The sequence below is a fragment of the Cervus canadensis genome, chromosome 24 (genome assembly GCF_019320065.1).
Source record: "Cervus canadensis isolate Bull #8, Minnesota chromosome 24, ASM1932006v1, whole genome shotgun sequence".
NCBI lineage: Eukaryota > Metazoa > Chordata > Mammalia > Artiodactyla > Cervidae > Cervus > Cervus canadensis.
The window spans coordinates 15,542,574-15,562,669 of record NC_057409.1 but is presented as its reverse complement, the minus strand read 5'-3'; the positions used below and the strand labels follow the sequence as shown (position 1 = coordinate 15,562,669).

Genomic DNA, 20,096 nt, shown 5'->3' with positions numbered 1-20,096 from the left:
CATCCAACCGTCTCATCCTCTTTCGTCCCCTTCTCCCACCTTCAATCTTTCCAAGCATCAGGGTCTTGTCCAATGAGTCGGCTCTTTGCATCAGGTGGCCAAAGTATTGGAGCTTCAGTTTCAGCATTAGTCCTTCAAATGAATATTCAGGGTTGATTTCCTTTAGAATTGACTGGTTTGATCTCCATGCTGTCCCATCTAATCTAAAGAAAGCAAGTAGAAATTGTACTCTTTATCCCTTTAAGGTTATTTCTTAAATATTTTCCATCCCTTTCCATCCATTCACCATCATTGACCCAGATCTTCCTCACTAGAATTGCTTGCTAGCAAGGAGACAAACCCAGAGTCATGGACAGAGGAGGGCCTCTATAAATTTTGTTAGTCTGGAAATGGTCCCTGAACCGCAGTTTGTAAAACACTGTTTTATGAGAAAAGAAGATGGGATGAAGACAGAAAAGGACACCCTTGGAAACAATAACAACTGTGGTGTGACCACAGGGTTGGACGCCAGGAGGTCATGAGTTCTAATCCTAAATGTATTTCCCAAGACACAGTGGCAAAACTGAATGGAAAAGTGCTCAAGGGAGCCCTTTTGGTCATTTTTTTTCATTCACTTATCCATCAGCTATTCATTCCATGTGTGCCTTCAGTGTGCTGGGAGAGATCCACAGGTTGGTCAGTGTCAGAGCCAGACCTTGAGCTCCCAGGCTTGTCCCAGTGCTGAGGCACGCGTCCATAAGTAACCCCCAGCCTGCCGGGTGTAGTGGTCAGTGCTGTTGGATCGGGCCGGGTTGCAGGCTCGGGCAGGGCAGCTGTGGGGGAGGTGACTTCTACTCTCTGGAGCCACAGAGGTTCCCTGGATTAAAAAAAACAAAGCATTGCAGCCAGGCCTTTAAAAGCTAGATAGGTCTTAGGCATTGGAGACCAGCGGGATAAATGTCCTAATGTTAGGAACTTCACCACTAGTGTCTGAGGGACCAGAAGATGTAGAGAAAAGGTGGGCACACAAGGTACACCTTGGGAGTATGCAGCCTGATTATAGAAAAATACAAGTAGGGGCCATGTCATGAAAGGCTTTGAATTTTAAGCTGCATTTCTCTTTTCCTCAGTAAGGAGTTGATGAAGGTTTTTGACCAGACTCATGCTCTAAGATGATTAATCTGGCAGCAAGCATGACCTTGGGGAGAACAGTTTCTGTGATGTGGTAGGGGCCACGGCCTGGATCCAGGGAGGTAAATGGTGACAACGTGGTGAGTAAGTATTGCCATGGAGACTGGACAGCTGCTTCCAGCTGCAAGGAGGCAGAGTGATGGGTGCCTTGAGGAGGACTAGGACTTAAGGTCAGAGGAAGAGCATGTGAGTGACAGGAGCAGAGGTTCTTTCTATGCTTCTGTTGTTTCCTGGGATCCTTGGCCAGGTCGTAAGAGACTGCAGAAGGCTTCTAGTTATTCTTCATGTGTTCTTTTCCAGGACCAATGGCTTTGAGCAAAACAGTCTTCGAGGTTTTCTGTCACTTTAAAAAGTTCGACTAAGCCCCTGAGTCACGTGCCTTCAGAAGCTGGTTACATAACCCGGCTCCGGATTGGGTTTCTGCAGCCTCATGCACTGGAGCCCTCGTTCTCTCCCTCCCCCACCTGGCATTTGATTTTCTGTGGGTCAGGGTTAGTTTCTTTCTAACCATTGTTGCGGAACTCTTTAAATATTTGGTCTCACAGGTTCTGAAAGCTGGCAGGCCAGGCTGCTCCCTGCAGGTTGTGAGACCAAAGGCTTCCAGAAGAGGAGCCAGTACAATCCCAAGCATGCTAACCGAGTGTAACAGCTGCGCGGAGAACTGCCCCTGCAGGACTGGGCTCCCAGGGCCGAGGCCAGCAGCTCCCAGCCACTGTGGCCCGCAACCAGGAGGAGCCCTCCTGCACCACATCGTGGCCGAGTCATAATTGTGGCGATGACAACAGATTAAATCACTGGCTCTCAGCACTGAGGACTGGGGTTTGTCAGGGTCACTCACTGTTCCCTTGCTTCTCCCAATTTTCCATAGTGAGAGAGCAAGCTTGGAGTCCACTGCTACAGTGCATATACTGGCCGGGAGCTCTCCGAGTTTTACTCTCTCTAGAAGTTAGTTCTGTTAGTAGCCTAGACTGCCTGTCTTTTCTTCCAGCACCCCTTCAACACATGATTCCAAATGTTGTAACCCCTCAATATATGTGCATATGTTTTTATATGCTGGGTTTTTTTAAATCATTTAAGACCACTTGCAGATACACATATAATGCAGCGAATGACTTTTATATCAGGTTTCAGGGCAAAAGGAATATATGAATAGGAGAATAGGCACACCCAGGATAAGGACTAGTTCATAAAGTTCAAATTGTAAATAAGATTCTCTCGAAACAGATCACACATGTTTTTTTCTGAGTTTCCTAGCAGCCAAAGCAAAGAAGGAAACTTAAAAAGGATAAAATTCACACGTGTGTGTGAGGTACAGGCAGACCATCAGCTCAGGAGAAGAGGAGGGAGTCTTTGCACTGTGTAAACTTGTTGTATGAGTGCTCACGAGAGGGGCACTGAATGAGTAAATGAGCAAGGCCCTCACCGGCTTCCCTGCAGTGAATAGCGTAGCCATTTGGTTGACTTCTTGTGGTATCTCATGGGGTAGGCTTGGTGGTGAGGCCCTGTATGACAAGATTCCACTGTGAGGGGTATCTCACGGGTGCATTTATCACCCCTCAAATCTGGGAGATTCTCTGCCACGAAAAAAAGTACTAAGATCAAATGAGTCTGGCAAGGATTATGCGATTCCAGCATGTTGAAGGCTCTGAGAAGTTCTCCAATTAAAAAATCGGCTCAGCATTTACCAAACTGATTTAATTATAAGACCTTTAAAAAAAATTAAAACACTTATTTTGGAAACACTGAAGGAAATGGCAACCCATTCCAGTATTCTTGCCTGGGAAATCCCATGGACAGAGAAGCCTGGCAGGATACAGTCCGTGGGACTGTCCATGTGTCCACAAAGAGTTGGACACAACTGAGTGACTAATACTTTGATTTGATCTAAAACAAAGATCAGCACACTTTCTGCTAAGGGTCAGACAGTTTAGCACACAGCCCCTGCCAAAAGTACCCAGCTCAACTCTGCCATCGTATCCTAAAAGCTTGATGATGTTTTGATAAAGCTTCATTTCTGTATGCTGAAATTTGAATTTCATACAATTTTCACATGGCATGAAATAACGTTTTTCTTCTTATTTCTTTTTCAATCATTTAAAAAGACAAAAGCCATTCTTAGCTTGCAGGCTGTTCAGAAACAGGTGGCAGGCCCCGTTTGGTCTGAGAGCTGTAGTTGGCCAAACCCTGATCAAGATACTGTTTGGATGGTACGTCTTCCAGCAAGCCTTCCTGAATACCATTCCTCAGAGTTGTTTTCATTCAGACTTTTATCTTTCTGGTTTAAGAGTAGATTTTCTTGAAAAAGTGTAATGGAGCATTGGTTTGAATGCTTATTGACTAGTCTTAAGATTTTTCTCAAAGGATGTGTGGGCCTTCTCAGACATTTACATACTAATAATTGAAGCCTTAAAGTTTTATTCTGTCCCATATGGCTGAATCAGTTTGAGGCTGGAAATGTTTTAGTGAGCCTTATCTTTCTGTCTTAGAAATAAAATTCTTAAAGTACCTAGAGACATTTGATTTTAAGAAAACTTAACTTCCCGGTTAAATCTCTAAGTAAACCAGTAAACTGTGGCCCCTGTCAAGCTACCAGAATGTTCTTTTTGATTTTGACTAGAGGAACGTTCTTTTAGTTTCTTATGCTGCCCTTATGGTGATTGTAGGTGGGTCCAAACTTTCCCACCACCAAGTCGGACATTTCAGTTTCAATTTTAAAAGTATTTATTGAGTACTCAGGATTTACAGTGCAGTTTGCTGACTTTTATGGAGGATACAAAAAGGAACAAGAAACAGACAGATCCTTCTTTACCTTGTGAATCAAGTTCAAGAGCCTCACCAATTTAGAGCCCATTGCCGTGGTATTGGGATTAATTTCACCTCGTTGTCTCTTCCCATAAGGTTGCACTCGTTACTTCCTGTCAGGATGCATTCATTACTTCCTGTCAGGATGTACTCATTACCTCTGGAGGAGAGTCCAGTGGGAGTGGGGAGTGCTGACCAAAATAGCCTATCTGTGGGGAAGGGAGGGTGGTTCCTGCCATACACCCCAACCTCCAGGCCAGTGCCTGGGTAGATGGGGTGGGCGGTGTGGGGGAACTAAGGACTGCCCAAATCTTAGATATGTACATGGTAGGAATGGCTGGGTTGGGTGGGGCATGTTACTTGGAAAATTCTAAAGCAAAATGAGACTGTCCAGGGGCTTCACAGATTAGGAATGAAATGTGTACAGGGATACTGTGTGTGGTGATAAATAGGCATGGGGTGTACTTAAGTGTATGAGCTTGGGGGAAGTATACGATTATTTCAAGGAAAAAAAAATTGTGATTAGGGCCATTTCTAAGTAGAACTGCATCGTGGCCAACTAAATGGGCCCAGAGCTTTTCACAGAACCTACTCCTGGGGTTCATCCCTGTGTCATGAGTCAGGCCATTTATTCTTAGGCACATCCTGCTTTTGCAAGGCTGGAGAAGGCTCAGTAAATCTTGCTCATATTATCCTTGAAGGACAGGTTCCCATCAGCCATCGAGGAAGAGGGAGGCGAAGAAAGGACGGACCATCAGAGAGTTAATTTACTGAAGGGACTTGCCCCTCTTCAGATGGACTTCTTGGGAAGCCTTACTTCCGGAAGCTGCCTCACCACCATGTGCCTGCGCCTGTTTCTCAGGATCAAGAAGAAAGAGGGGCCAGGCCACAGAGAGGAGGAGAAGGGCCCTCAGAGACAGTACAGAGCTTCATTAGCCTCCCCAGTTCCCAGTTTACTAAAGATCCCCTTCTCAGAGAGACAAGAGAGAAGTCCCGCCCCACTTCGCCTACTATTTATACATTTGCAAAATAACTGTTCTTTAAAGTTGCACTCCAGTGGGTTCAAGTTTCAGTTATTTGTGGCCTTGCTAATTACGTCTTCAATCTTTCCTAGAAAAGACTGTATCTTCACCATTGACCCGTCAACTGCCCGAGACCTCGATGACGCCCTCTCCTGCAAGTCCCTCGCTGATGGTAGGATGGGATTTCTGTACACTCTGGGTGGCAGGCAAGGGTGCACAGTGTAACACGCAGGATTAGGTTTGCTCTGTCCCTGAACTTGCCCCCGGCCACCGAGCCTCCACAAGTATGTGACCTCAAGGCTGTGCTCCTGAGCCGACTTTGGTGAGAGGTGGGAATAAGAAATATCCTCTTATGGGATCCTCCTCAGGCCTCAGAAGGGGCAGCAGGGAGGGCAGAAGAACTGATTTTAGGCCTGGCCCTGCAGGAAGTGCCAGTGTGGGCATGGCGTGTTAGAGAAGAAGCCCCTGAGCCCTGCCTCGGAGAAGCACGGAGTTCTTCACCTGAACTGAACGACACACGGTGGTGATTCCAGGCTCAGCAGGGTACCAGGAGAGCCCTTCTGAAGAAGCCCCTCAGGGCCAGTGCTGCTTGGCAAGGGTCTTCAACTTGCCCAACAGGTTGTGGAAGGCAGCCATTAGTGGCTCTTGACACCTTCTTTGGGGACAGAGATAGGCAGGAAAAAGTAGAATTTGAAAACTGCAGTAGTGGGAAGGGAAAGTGTGTGAGGTGTGAGAAGAGTGAACCTAGCCATCTGCTTCCTAACCCCCACCCCCCCAACTACCACCATGTGCTGCTCCAGCTTCTCAAGCTGCTTCCTGCCTGCCCTGGGGTGGGGAGAGGGTGTCTGCTGACTGCTGTGGCGTAAGTCATTCTCCAGCATGGCTTTGACCGGCCTGCCCATGATGGTATCCACCTTTGGGGCTTAAATAGGCTGCAGAGTATTGGTGGCCCAGTGACCTGGTCTTTGCAAACCCTGCAGAGATGTTCACATATTCCATTAATATCCAGAACTCCATGGGTTCAGTGTGTTGTCTCTTCTCCATAATAGACAGGGAGGCTCTCAGTAGATGGAAAGCTGAGAGACAGAAAATACCACTGCCCAGAAATGCTCTCATCTTCTTCTAGTAAGAGTTCTCCTTGAGATTCTGGGTCATGTTACTTGGTGTTTTCAACCACAGGAAACTGAAAGGACGATAAAGGATAAAGAGAGAGGAAAGGTCTCATGGGAATTTCAGACAAATTACATATTTTTACAGTCCCAAGTTAGAGCAGTCTACCTAAAAAAGCAAATAGCACATTAGTTTCTTGTATCTGAGCAATCTTTGCTACATGCATAGGCTTGGGCCTTCTCACACTCACGTCCACTCCCCTGAGCCCCAGCTGAAAAGCGTCCCCAGGCAGAAAGCCCAGTGACACTGGACCTCACTTCCTGTATTTCCTTTTTCTCCAAGTTCACAGCCCTGCTCTATTTCTAGCCAAATGCTTGGAAACTGTTGCTTCATTTACTTTGGCTGTTTCTGTAGTAGTTAATGGTGGGAAGGTGGGCCTGATCCCCATCTCCCCTGTCTCAGCTGGCCTGCATTGTGTTCCCCTTGCGGGGATGCCGGGGAGCAGGCGCGTGTCCTGCCCCCGTCACGCCACACGCTACGTGTCGTGTCTAGGGCACCAGGTTACCAGCAGAGGCTTTGTGTAGGAAAATGGCAAAAGATGGGGCCAGAAGGGTTGACTAGGGACAAGTTGTACATGTTTAGAAATTTCCAGCGTATTCCAAAGAATATGCTTCATCAGACAATCGAAAACCAATTGTTTTCAAACTGCTGTTCGGGGAAAGCAGTCCCAGCGAGGGAAGTCGTTTAGCAGTGCAAGGTAGAGGAAAAGGAGAGGAAGTAGGAGCCGAGAAACACTGTGATCGTTTAGAGAGACAGACCGAAGTGCCTGGACTGGAGAGGAGCGAAGTCTTAGTTGCTTAGTCGTGTCTGACTCTTTGCGACCCCATGGACTGTAGCCCTCCAGGCTCCTCTGTCCATGGAATTCTCAAGGCAAGAATACTGGAGTGGCTGGCCATTCCCTTCTCTGGGTATCTTCCTGACCCAGGGATTGAACCTGGGTCTCCTGTATTGCAGGCAGATTCTTTACCATCTGAGCCACCAGGGAAGCCTGGACTGGAGATGCTGGCATTATTATTAATGGGGGTGGGAAGGACAGCTGTGGAAAAAGCGGTAATGACAGAAGATCAATGGGGGTGGATGTTGGAGTGGAGGGAGGGGAATCCAAGATGGGGTAAAAGTTCCAACCTGGATGATGAGGACTTGGAGTCTACGTGGTGGAAACTGGGAAATGAGGAGGACAAGCTGGTTTCAGAGAGAGCATGTCTATATGGAATTGCTGCCTGATGACATGTGTTTGGGTTTCCCTGGTAGCTCAGACAGTATATGTAAGCTGCTGCAGATGCTCTGCAGAGGAGGTGGGGGACAGGTGGGCTAAATGTGTGCGGTCCATCTTGTTATATCCAGAGAGCTGTGAAGACGAGTAGATAATGCAGCAGAACGCAAAGGGTGATTTTCTTAGGATGATGGGCCCATAAGTGATTTTTCCCTTTTCCCTAGTTTCCAGATTTTCATAATGTGGTAATAATAGCTTTATAATGAAAAAATTTTGTAATAAAAAAAATTATGAGGTGCCAGAAATCACAGGCTGCCCAGTAGCCACCATCCCAGGTGATGAGATACCTTCCATCTGCTTCGCTACTCCTGCATGCCAGAGGAGTAAGGAACGTCTCGTCATTTGGCAGAGCAGCAGAAAAAGGACATGGAAAGGAGTCGGGGAAGAGTCCGAAAAGACCTGAGTTGGGCAGTCAAGTGTTTTTTTGGTGGCACTTCTACAGTTGGCCTTTGTGACAGCAGTTTCTGCCAAGGCCATTTATCCAGGGGGATGAAAAGTGAAAGTCAATTCCAGTTTGGATTGGGGAGAGGTTGGCTAAGTTCAGGTTCCGTTAGTTAACAGTTCGTGTCAGTTCTTGCTTAGAGGAAAAATTGTTTAATGTTTCAAAAAGCAAGTGATGTTTTCTGGGCATATGTACATCATCTATAACTGTTTTTATGTAAAGAAAACGTAAAGGCCTTGGCCTTTGGTCCCATTGAAATCGTCTGAATGACTCTTCTGTGAAAATGAAACGCATGGACCTAAGTAACTTATTTTGTCCTTACCCTTCCTTTCTGTAGAGTTCAGAGGCCCCCCAGGACTTGTTACCAGTATCTCTCCTATAGGTATGAGATTTAGGCATTACAATCTGTGATGAATCCTGCAGAAATGCTATGACAACTGCTCCCTAGTAGGCTGTGGTCAGGGTGAGGAGGGGGTGCCCTCTCCCTTTGAGGGATATCGGCCTTGGGAGAGATTCTGCCAGTCATCTCGCCTGGTAGTTCCCCGCTTCTTACAGCCTGTGAACACACTCAGGGGCCCCATGAACACTCTTGAGGGCCCCAGGAACACTCGAGGACAACATTCCCGTGAGCATTACCAGCCCGCCAACTTTAACATGGAGTCTTTCAGCTTAGCTCAAGAAAATATTTAAAAGAGCAAATGAGAAAGACTGGTGTCATAATGATTACGCAGCACCTAAAACCAGTAAATCACATGCTGCAGTGTTTGATGGCTGTAGCAGATCACTCACCGCACACCTCACGGTTGACCTCACCAGTCAAGTGTAGGAACGTCACAGTTGTCACACCACCCTCTGCTTTTCAGATTACTTCTCAAGTGTCTGCTTATTGAATATCCAGATTGCACTTTAACTCTCTACCTGACAGGCAGCCCATTCGGCCTTCAGATTGTGTGACTATTGGGAAATCCTTCCTGGTAATGATCTGAAATACCCTTTCTTCCTGTGACTTTCCACTTGGTCTCATGTGTGGCCCTTGGGGTCCTATAGAATAAGTCTTGTCTCTCATGCGACAGCCCTCAGATACTATATAACAGCTGTCCTGTATGTCAAACTACAGCTTCTCAGCTGAGCATCCAGTATATTTTTCTATGTCCTGTAGTTTATGAAATTTGAGCCCATTTCCCATGTCACGGAGTTACTTCTGCCTCTGTGAGTTCTGAGGTAGGTGGCTGCCTGTATTCGGACTTCTCCCTGGCTGTCAGGGTATGGTGACTCTGTTCCAGCCAGTTCCAGCCACCCATTTTATTCAGTTAAACCTGCCTTATTGCTTTGCTGTAGTCTCTGAGAGAGGAAGTCATCAGCCAGACAAGTCAGGACTTCTTTTCAGTTTTTTGTTCAGGCTCCCAACAGATCCTACAGGAAATTGCTGTTCTCTGCTTCTCTGGCATCTCTTTGCTTCTTTAATGTTTTATTCTGCAATGAGTGCTCTGCCATTGAACATGGCAGGAGTAGCCTTGCCAGACCTTAGAACTGAAGGACTGGAGAAGGAGTGGGGGAGTTGGGATTGACTGCTAATGGGTTGGGGTTTCTTTGGGGGGTGATGAAAATGTTCTGAAATGACTAGTTATACAACTTTGTGAATATATTAAAAACCATTGAAGGAAAATGAGTGAGTAAATGAATAAGAATAAATACATAAACAAATCCCTTCATCCTTGGGGCTTTCTGGAAATGGGAATTCACACCTTGACGATCACTAAACAGAAGTCTTGATGGAATAAACACCTGGCTGGATTCCCAGGGTTGCATCCCTCTGGCCTGTCTCTCCTCCTTGCTGCTTTCTTCCCTGAACCATGAAAATCCTGCCCAAGGAGCGAGCACACGCCTTAGGTACTCAGCCACCTGCACCTTTTTCCCACCACCTCAGAGGGCAGCCGTCTGACTCACAGCAAGGAGGAACCGTCCAGCTGTCTGGGTGTGAGAAGGTGCTCAGGGAGTGGACGGCGTCCTGCCTGAGGGACCCCAGGGGTGCACTATGCCTCTGCTGCTCTAGGGGTCGCCAGTCTTCCTGCTGCCTTGTCTCTCTGATCTGGTTTTCGCTTTCCCTTCCCTGAGGAGAGAGGACTCCGGGAGCTTTATTCCTGGGAGCCCTTCTCACTCAGGGAATAGGAACAAGACACTAAGAGAGAGCCTTTAAGAATTCCATAGAAGTCCTACCCGTGTGGTTACATGTGTCACTTGCTGAGAGTTCTTGTCATAACCTGTCACCCTTGGAGGCAGTGAGGAAGTAGGAGCTGGAAAGACTCTGCCCCTGCTGTGTGCCAGGCTTAGACCAGAAAACCTGAGCCATAGAAGGGGGCGGGGAGTCGTAATTTTAATGAGTGGAGAGCGGCCCTGAAGGCTCTGGGTCTGCTGCTGGAAAGGAAGAGGGCACAGGGGTCCTGAAGGTATGAGCACTGGGTTCTGGCAAATCCTAGCAGCCGGACTGGACCCTGTTGCTGGGTTCAGTCCCGCGTCTGGAAAGATCTCACTCCACCAGTCGCTCTCCATGGCCCCTTCACATTTCCCTTTGGTCTGTCTTCCTCCTTTCACAAACTTAAGTCTCCATCCTGTAAAACCTTCCTCAGCCTCCTAGAGCCTCAGGAGCGGTCGTCTTCCCTTGTCCATCAAAGAGCCATCTGTACTTGCTGTAGTCACTCTCCTGTCTCCCACTTATTTCTTATTCCCTTTGCTACATGGCTCCAGAAAGTTCAGTGGTGCAGGTTGTGCCTGATTTCACTTCAGCAAATGTGTGCGTTGTTTTGCTTTTCACCTACTCTTCTTTGGGCTCTGGGGGCTCGAGTTGCTCTTGGTCGTCGGACTCTTTTTCCTCTCGTTGTCCTTTTAAACTCTTCTCTATCTTCCCCCTTCTCTGTCTGCCTCATGGGAGTCTGTGGTACTTCCGCTCCAGTCCCGTTCCTTCCTTTGTGCCTCAGCCTTTTCGCTCTGTCCCCTCTGCTAGATTGCTCTTTCCCTGGAGAGCCGCGTGGCTGATTTAAGATCTGATGGGTGGCTGTCTCAGAAAGACCTTCCCTGGGCATCCTGCCTCTAATTTCTTCCCCTCCCAGCCCCTCTCCACCATCCTTGCTGTACTTTTTTCCTCACCACTCATCACCCACTGACATACTGTTGACTATCTTGTTTCTTATCTACCTTCCCACCATCCATCCACCCCCTTGCAGTGAGAGACTCAGAGCATGTGCTCAGTGAGTCTCTGCACCTATGCTGATGTTCGTAGCCTCTCAAGAGGGGAGGGGGTACTCAGGTAGAGGGAAGATGGTGTGCAAAGCCCCAGGTGCCAGATACATGGTAATTTGGAGGGAAACACACAGAACTGGGACTCTCTGGACCGTGAGGTTCAAGTAGGATGGTGGTTGTAGATGGAGCAGGGAGGAGACTGAATTCTTTCATAGGTCCTGCTAGAAAGTTTAAATTTTATGGAGAAGACAGCATTTAAGTTGGAGAGCAACATCATCCATTCAAGAAATGAGAAATGTGATTTGAGGAGCAAGTGCTCCTCTTTCTGCTGGATCTACAACAGAGGAAAAGCCCCAACAAGCTCCCTGTCCTTCCCAGTTCAATATAAAGTAACTGTCAACCAGGAAGTATGGAAATGGCCCATGGTTGAGATGTGAGAGTGATGTGGGGGATGACAGACAGTAGTATTTAAACCTAGATTTGAAGAATAGACAGGGTGAGCCACACAAAGAGGGGGCAGAAAGAACGTTTCAAGCAAAGGGAACAAAGCATGTGGAGGCTCTGAGGTACAAACACTTTGGTATGGAAAGGAACCAGAAGTCAGCATGGCTGAACCGTGGTGGGGTGGGAGGAGCCTCTGAGGGCTTGCAGGCTCTCTTCCAGAGTGGGAGTTTTATCCCAAGTGTAATGGTAAGCAGAGAGCTTTAAGCAGGAGAGATTCAGGATCCAGCCTGCAGGTTGGAGAGCTCACTCTGGCAGTAGTGAGGAGTAGGGATGGAGCATGGGCTTAAGATAGTCTAGGTGGGAGATGGCAGTCGCCCCAACCAAGGCAGAGGCTGTGGAGCCAGAAGTGAGGGAGGCACTAGCCAAGGGGGACTTTGAGGCAGCTGCAGGAGCCTCTTAAGTGCTCTCTCATGACAGCCCTTTTCTCCCCACTTGTGGAAGCCAAGGCAGTCCTTAAAAAATGAAGATCTGATCAGGTCGTTCCCCTGCCCCACCCCCTCCAAGACTTCTCATCCTGCTGAGGGTAAAAACCCAAGCCCTTACTGGGACCTACTGCTCTCTCTGTCTAACCACCTCTCCTCCAAGTCGTCACCAGGACCTGCTGCTGTCTCTGTCTCTAACCACCTCTCCACCCTTCTTTCCTGCAGGCACTCTCTCACCCACCCTCCTCCAGCCATCATGGCCTCAGTGCTGTCATTCAGATGGGCCAGGCTGCTCCTGCCTCAGCACTTATGTACTTCCTCCTCCCTCTGTCTGGATCCCCCTTCTCCCAGATCTCTCACTACTCTAAATTCTGCTCAAATGTCACCTAATGGAAACCCTTCCTAACCACCCTGTCACTACAGTCTTCTCTCCCCACCCATTTGTTGATTTTCCTTAAGGTACTTGTGTGGGTCTGTCCCCCTGGAGGTGAGCTCTATGAGAGAAAAGACTGTCCTGTTGTTCACTGTTGAACCCTCAGTGCCCTGTGCACTGTGTGTTACATAGTTGACACGCATGGCAATGTTTGTAGAATGAGCAAGTTAGTAAGCTTTTGATATTGGAAGTAGGAGAAAAATCTAGAATGTCATCTAAGCTTCTGGCTTGGCCAGTAGGTGGAACATAATAGAGGAAAACAATAGAGTGGAAAAGACTAGAGATCTCTTCAAGAAATCAGAGATACTAAGGGACCATTTCATGCAAAGATGGGCTCAATAAAGGACAGAAATGGTAGGGACCTAACAGAAGCAGAAGATGTTAAGAAGAGCTGGCAAGAATACACAGAACTACTGCACAAAAAACATCTTCACAACTCAGGTAATCACAATGGTGTGATCACTCATCTAGAGCCAGACATCCTGGAATGTGAAGTCAAGTGGGCCTTAGGAAGCATCACTATGAACAAAGCTAGTGGAGGTGATGGAATTCCAGTTGAGCTATTTCAAATCCTAAAAGATGATGCTGTGAAAGTGCTGCACTCAATATGCCAACAAATTTGGAAAACTCAGCAGTGGCCACAGGACTAGAAAAGGTCAGTTTTCATTCCAATCCCAAAGAAAGGCAATGCCAAAGAATGCTCAAACTGCCGCACAATTGCACTCATCTCACATGCTAGTAAAGTACTGCTCAAAATTCTCCAAGCCAGGCTTCAGCAATACATGAACCGTGAGCTTCCAGATGTTCAAGCTGGTTTTAGAAAAGGCAGAGGAAACAGAGATCAAATTCCCAACATCCACTGGATCATCGAAAGAGCGAGAGTTCCAGAAAAGCATCGATTTCTGCTTTATTGACTATGTCAAAGCCTTTGACTGTGTGGATCACAATAAACTGTGGAAAATTCTGAAGGAGATGGGAGTACCAGACCACTTGACCTGCCTCTTGAGAAACCTGTATGCAGTTCAGAAAGCAACAGTTAGAATTGGACATGGAACAACAGACTGGTTCCAAATAGGAAAAGGAGTATGTTAAGGCTGTATGTTGTCACTCTGCTTATTTAACTTACATGCAGAATACATCATGAGAAATGCTGGGCTGGAGAAAGCACAAGCTGGAATCAAGATTGCCAGAGAAATATCAATAACCTCAGATGTGCAGATGACACCACCCTTATGGCAGAAAGCGAAGAAAGAACTAAAGAGCCCCTTGATGAAAGTGAAAGAGGAGAGTGAAAAAGTTGGCTTGAAGCTCAGCATTCACAAAACTAAGATCATGGCATCTGGTCCCATCACTTCATGGGAAATAGATGGGGAAACAGTGGGAACAGTGGCTGACTTTATTTTTCTGGGGTCCAAAATCACTGCAGATGGTGATTGCACCCATGAAATTAAAAGACACTTACTCCTTGGGAGGAAAGTTATGACCAACCTGCATATTAGAAAGCAGAGACATTACTTTGCCAACACAGGTCCATCTAGTCAAGGCTATGGTTTTTCCAGTGGTCATGTATGGATGTGAGAGTTGAACTATAAAGAAAGCTGAGTGCCGAAGAATTCATGCTTTTGAACTGTGGTGTTGGAGAAGACTCTTGAGAGTCCCTTGGACTGCAAGAGATCCAACCAGTCCATCCTAAAGAAGATCAGTCCTGGGTGTTCATTGGAAGGACTGATGCTGAAGCTGAAACTCCAATACTTTGGCCACCTGATGCGAGGGGCTGACTCATTTGAAAAGACCCTAATGCTGGGAAAGAGTGAGGGCAGGAGAAGGAGATGACAGAGGACGAGATGGTTGGATGGCATCACCAACTCAATGGACATGAGTTTGGGTAAACAACGGGAGTTGGTGATGGACAGGGAGGCCTGGCGTGCTGCGGTTCATGGGATCCCAAAGAGTCGGACACGACTGAGCGACTGAAGTAAACTGATGGCTTGGCTATTGTAAATAGTGCTGCAATGAACACTGGGATGAATGTATCTTTTTAAATTATAGTTTAAGACTGGAAATCAACTTTAAAAGGTTATCTATAAAATTTCCTCTAGCCTGGAGATCTGTAAAACTTAAGATAAAATTTTCTACTTTAGTTTGTGTAAGGTTGAAACAGAATGTATGGTAGTGGTTTTAATCTATATTTAGAGTCACAGTCTCTCCTCAGAAAAAAGTACACAAATGTATATATACACTACATTTTGCATAGGACTTACATTTCCAGTGAACTTTCCTGGTGCCTCAGAGGGTACAGATCCTGCCTGCAATGCATTAGACCCAGGTTCAATTCTTACAATATATCACATATGGGTCAGGAAGATTCCCCTGGAGAAGGGAATGGCTACACTCTCCAGTATTCTTGCCTGGAGAATCCCAGGGACAGAGGCTCTAGTCCATGGGAGTCACAAAGAGTTGGACATGATTGAGTGACTAACACTTTGACTTTCAGTTTACATTTCCAGTTATATGATAGAATGGATAGCCTAAAAAACTCTTCTTCAATAAAACTCTTTCAGACAATGCATCTTTTAGAAATGTATGGCTAAGGTGGCAATAAAGGACTTGCCAGCCCTTAGAAGCGAGGAGTGAAACAGGAGCAGATAACTGAAGAAAGAGGTATGTGCCAGCACTAGTTCAGTTCAGTTCAGTTCAGTTGCTCAGTCATGTCCGACTCTTTGTGATCCCATGAATTGCAGCACGCCAGGCCTCCCTGTCCATCACCAACTCCCGGAGTTTACCCAAACTCATGCCGATCAAGTCGGTGATGCCATCTAGCCATCTCATCCTCTGTCGTCCCCTTTTCCTCCTGCCCCCAATCCCTCCCAGCATCAGGGTCGTTTCCAACCAGTCAACTCTTCACATGAGGTGGCCAAAGTATTGGAGTTTCAGCTTCAGCATCAGTCCTTCCAATGAACACCTAGGACTGATCTCCTTTAGGATGGACTGATTGGATCTCCTTGCAGTCCAAGGGACTCTCAAGAGTTCTCTAACACCACAGTTCAAAAGCATCAATTTTTCGGCGCTCAGCTTTCTTCACCGTCCAACTCTCACATCCATACATGACCACTGGAAAAACCATAGCCTTGACCAGATGGACCTTGGTTGGCAAAGTAATGTCTCTGCTTTTTAATATGCTATCTAGGTTGGTCATAACTTTCCTTCCAAGGAGTAAGCGTCTTTTAATTTCATGGGTGCAATCACCATCTGCAGTGATTTTGGAGCCCAAAAAAATAAAGTCTGACACTGTTTCCACTGTCTCCCCATGTATTTCCCATGAGGTGATGGGACCAGATGCCATGATCTTAGTTTTCTGAATGTTAAGCTTTAAGCCAACTTTTTCACTCTCCTATTTCACTTTCATCAGGAGGCTTTTTTAGTTCCTCTTCACTTTCTGCCATAAGGGTGGTGTCATCTGCATATCTGAGGTTATTGATATTTCTCCCAGCAATCTTGATTCCAGCTTATGCTTCTTCCAGCCCAGCGTTTCTCATGATGCACTCCGCATATAAGTTAAATAAGCAGGGTGACAATATACAGCCTTGACGTACTCCTTTTCCTATTTGGAACCAGTCTGTTGTTCCATGTCCAGTTCTAACTGTTGCTTCCTGACCTGTGTACAGGTTTCTCAAGAGGCAGGTCAGGTGGTCTGGTACTCCCATCTCCTTCAGAATTTTCCACAGTTTATTGTGATCCACATAGTCAAAAGCTTTGGCGTAGTCAAGAAAGCAGAAATAGATGTTTTTCTGGAACTCTCTTGCTTTTTCGATGATCCAGTGGATGTTGGGAATTTGATCTCTGTTTCCTCTGCCTTTTCTAAAACCAGCTTGAACATCTGGAAGCTCACGGTTCACGTATTGCTGAAGCCTGGCTTGGAGAATTTTGAGCATTACCTTACTAGCGTGTGAGATGAGTGCAATTGTGCAGTAGTTTGAGCATTCTTTGGGATTGCCTTTCTTAGGGATTGGAATGACCTTTTCCAGTCCTCTGGCCACTGCTGAGTTTTCCAAATTTGTTGGCATGTTGAGTGTAGCACTTTCACAGCATCATCTTTTCAGGATTTGAAATAGCTCAACTGGAATTCCATCACCTCCACTAGCTTTGTTCGTAGTGATGCTTCCTAAGGCCCACTTGACTTCACATTCCAGGATGTCTGGCTCTAGGTGAGTGATCACACCATTGTGATTATCTGGGTCGTGGAGATCTTTTTTGTACAGTTCTATTGTGTATTCTTGCCAGCTCTTCTTAACATCTTCTGCTTCTGTTAGGTCCCTACCATTTCTGTCTTTTATTGAGCCCATCTTTGCATGAAATGTTCCCTTGGTATCTCTAATTTTCTTGAAGAGATCTCTAGTCTTTCCCATTCTGTTGTTTGCCTCTATCTGTTTGCATTGATCGCTAAGGAAGGCTTTCTTATCTCTCCTGGCTATTCTTTGGAATTCTGCATTCAAATAGGAATATCTTTCCTTTTTTCCTTTGCTTTTCCCTTCTCTTCATTTCACAGCTATTTGTAAGGCCTCCTCAGACAGCCATTTTGCCTTTTTGCATTTCTTTTCCATGGGGATGGTCTTGATCCCTGTCTCCTATACAATGTCACGAACCTCCGTCCATAGTTCATCAGGCAATCTATCAGATATGGTCCCTTAAATCTATTTCTCACTTCCATTGTATAATCATAAGGGATTTGATTTAGGTCATACCTGAATGGTCTAGTGGTTATCCCTACTTTCTTCAGTTTAAGTCTGAATTTGGCAATAAGGAGTTCATGATCTGAGCCACAGTCAGCTCCTGGTCTTGTTTTTGCTGACTGTATAGAGCTTCTCCATCTTTGGCTGCAAAGAATATAATCAGTCTGATTTCGCTGTTGACCATCTGGTGATGTCCATGTGTAGAGTCTTCTCTTGTGTTGTTGGAAGAGGGTGTTTGCTATGACCAGTGCATTCTCTTGGCAAAACTCTATTAGCCTTTTTCCTGCTTCATTCCGTACTCCAAGGCCAAATTTGCCTGTTACTCCAGATGTTTCTTGACTTCCTACTTTTGTATTCCAGTCCCCTATAATGAAAAGGACATCTTTTTTGGGTGTTAGTTCTAAAAGGTCTTGTAGGTCTTCATAGCACCATTCAACTTCAGCTTCTTCAGCGTTACTGGTTGGGGCATAGGCTTGGATAACCGTGATATTGAATGGTTTGCCTTGTCTAATACTTAGTGACCCAGAAATTTTGCTCCAGACCTGAACTAATACTCCCTGCATGGTCCATAAAATTCCAAGCCATGCGTCTAGTTTAAAATGGCACCAGATGGACAGTGTTTCTAGAAATCGGTCAGAATCATAAGCATGTCTTTCCAGAAAAATTAACTCTTAGCCAGAGCCTTAAAGATTTGCCAGAGATAAAGTTCTAGTGAAAGTGAATGTACAGAAAAGTTATGAAACATGGAATGATGCAGCTAAAGCAATACTTAGAGGAGATTTTGTAGCTTTAAGTGCTTACAATGAAAAAGGAGAGAGTGTAAAAATTTGAGCCTCACAAAGGTTTGGAGATCAGGAAAGGTAGAAGATGACTTGCCACAGGAACATAATTGTTGGTAGAAGTACTGAACCAAAATATGAGAATTATCTATTATAACTGTAACAGTAGACATTCCCTCCACTCCCCAAAGAAACACAGCAAATAAATAACTCAACTCTACTGTGCCTTTCATGCATGTTGTTGTGAAAGGCAGGATTCATTTACTTGAATAATAGAAGTTCCTGTTTCCACTTTTGGCCCTGCCAAAATGGAAAGCTTAAAAAGTAGAAAGAAAATATCAAGCATTGCTATTAGATCTCAGTTTCAATTTTATAGTATTAGAGTTACTATTCTTGCCTGGAGAATCCCAGGGACGGTGAAGCCTGGTGGGCTGCTGTCTGTGGGATCGCACAGAGTTAGACACGACTGCAGCGACTTAGCAGCAGCAGCAGCAGCAGCAAAGTTACTATTAATTGTCAAATTAAGGTCTTTTCTGAGAAGTCATTACTGTTTGAAAAAAATTTGCCATGTTATTGTTAACTTTGTAACAGACTTGGAAGCATATAAACATACGATTTTAAATATTCAGTTTCTGTGTTATTTTATATTTTATATCATATTTGTATTTATAGTCTTCCTGTTCCATAAATGTTTCAGATATCTTTTAAATAATATAAATACAGTAAATAACTTGCAAAGTAGTAGAGATTGCAGGAAATATAAAAGCACATATTGAAGTACCAAAAAATTAATAAGCACATCAAATTTAACTGCAGTTAAAAAGCAAAGATTGTTAGACTGGATAAATCTAGCTATATGCTGTTCACAACTACATGCTTAAAGCATGAAGATGAAAAGATTAAATGTAAAAAGATGAGGAAAGCTTTGCCAATAAGATACTAAGCAAAAGAAAGCTAGTATATTTTTTTAATAATGTCTGACAAATAGCTCTTAAGATAGAAAACATTACTAATTGTAAGGAGAGTATCTAAATGATAATTAGAAGGATCAGTTCATCAGAAAAGATAATGTCTAAACAGTGTGTCAGGCCTTCTCTAGCCTTTTGGAATTTGACTTCATCTCTGACAAGATAATTTAAGCCCTTAGATTCAGCCCCTCATAATTCTCTTGGCCCATTGGTCATGTATGCTTCTCCCTGTTTCATTCACTTCAACAAGCTGAACCCTGAAGTATCATGTTTCTAAGGGATGTCCTTCCTAACTACTGATTACTATACTGTAAGAGGCAACTCACACTTAATTAGGAAAATTTAATTTATTAGCCATTGGAAATATATACCACATGTGGTTTAAAAGTAAGATCTATGGGAATTCCCTGGTAGTCCAGTGGTTAGGACTCAGCAACACTTAATCAAAAACGGTGTTCTAAATCCATTCCTTGTTTTCTAGAAGAGAACCCATAATAACTCTAACACAGATTTTGGAAGAGAAAAATTGCACTTCAGGGCCATTTTCTACTTGGATCCATTTCTGGGTTTTGTCCCTGACATCTTTATGATGCCCAGCACTTCAAACACTATTCCTCCTACACTCCTTTTCTATGTGAAATAATTTCTAATCTTGGTTTTGAAACACTGATTATTCCTCTTACAGTCACTTATGTCAGAGGTCATTCTGACCTCAGGCAAATACCAGGCAACCCAAGTACTCGATCACAGACAAATCCTATTTTCGTAGTATGGCTCTTGATAATGAACCTGGGAAGAGAAATGGAAAATTTCTGTAGAACCATCAGCTCATAAGAAAGTGCGTGTCTTCTCCATTCATCTAGGGCATTGGTGAGTGAACAGTTTTAACTGTCCATGTTGAATGGTCATTTTTTTTATTGAATTGTACCTTGACTCAAAAAGTCCAAGTAACTGAATAGTCATGCAAAGCCTCTGGCATGGAAGTGGGCTTCTGGGATGCTTGCCAATGAGTTCCTGTTTTGAGGACACAGAATCGAAGTGGAAAGATTAAGTGGAGAGGCAGCTCCACCCCTCTAAGTCTTATTCCTATGTTCCATTCAAATCTTGCTCGCCTGATTCCTGTGGGGTCTGGGCTTTGGAAATT

At 45.1% G+C, this 20,096-nt stretch overlaps 1 protein-coding gene across 4 annotated transcripts in view; it reads left to right on the top strand.

Moving 5' to 3' along the window:
- The window catches only part of DIS3L2 (DIS3 like 3'-5' exoribonuclease 2), a 354,056-nt gene that overhangs the window by 196,907 nt on the left and 137,053 nt on the right, over positions 1 to 20,096 (top strand). For all 4 annotated transcript variants that reach the window (XM_043445967.1, XM_043445970.1, XM_043445968.1 and 1 more), the window contains exon 10: positions 5,087 to 5,166. In XM_043445967.1, the coding sequence (XP_043301902.1) occupies positions 5,087 to 5,166 (80 nt within the window). The remainder of the gene's footprint in view (positions 1 to 5,086; positions 5,167 to 20,096) is intronic.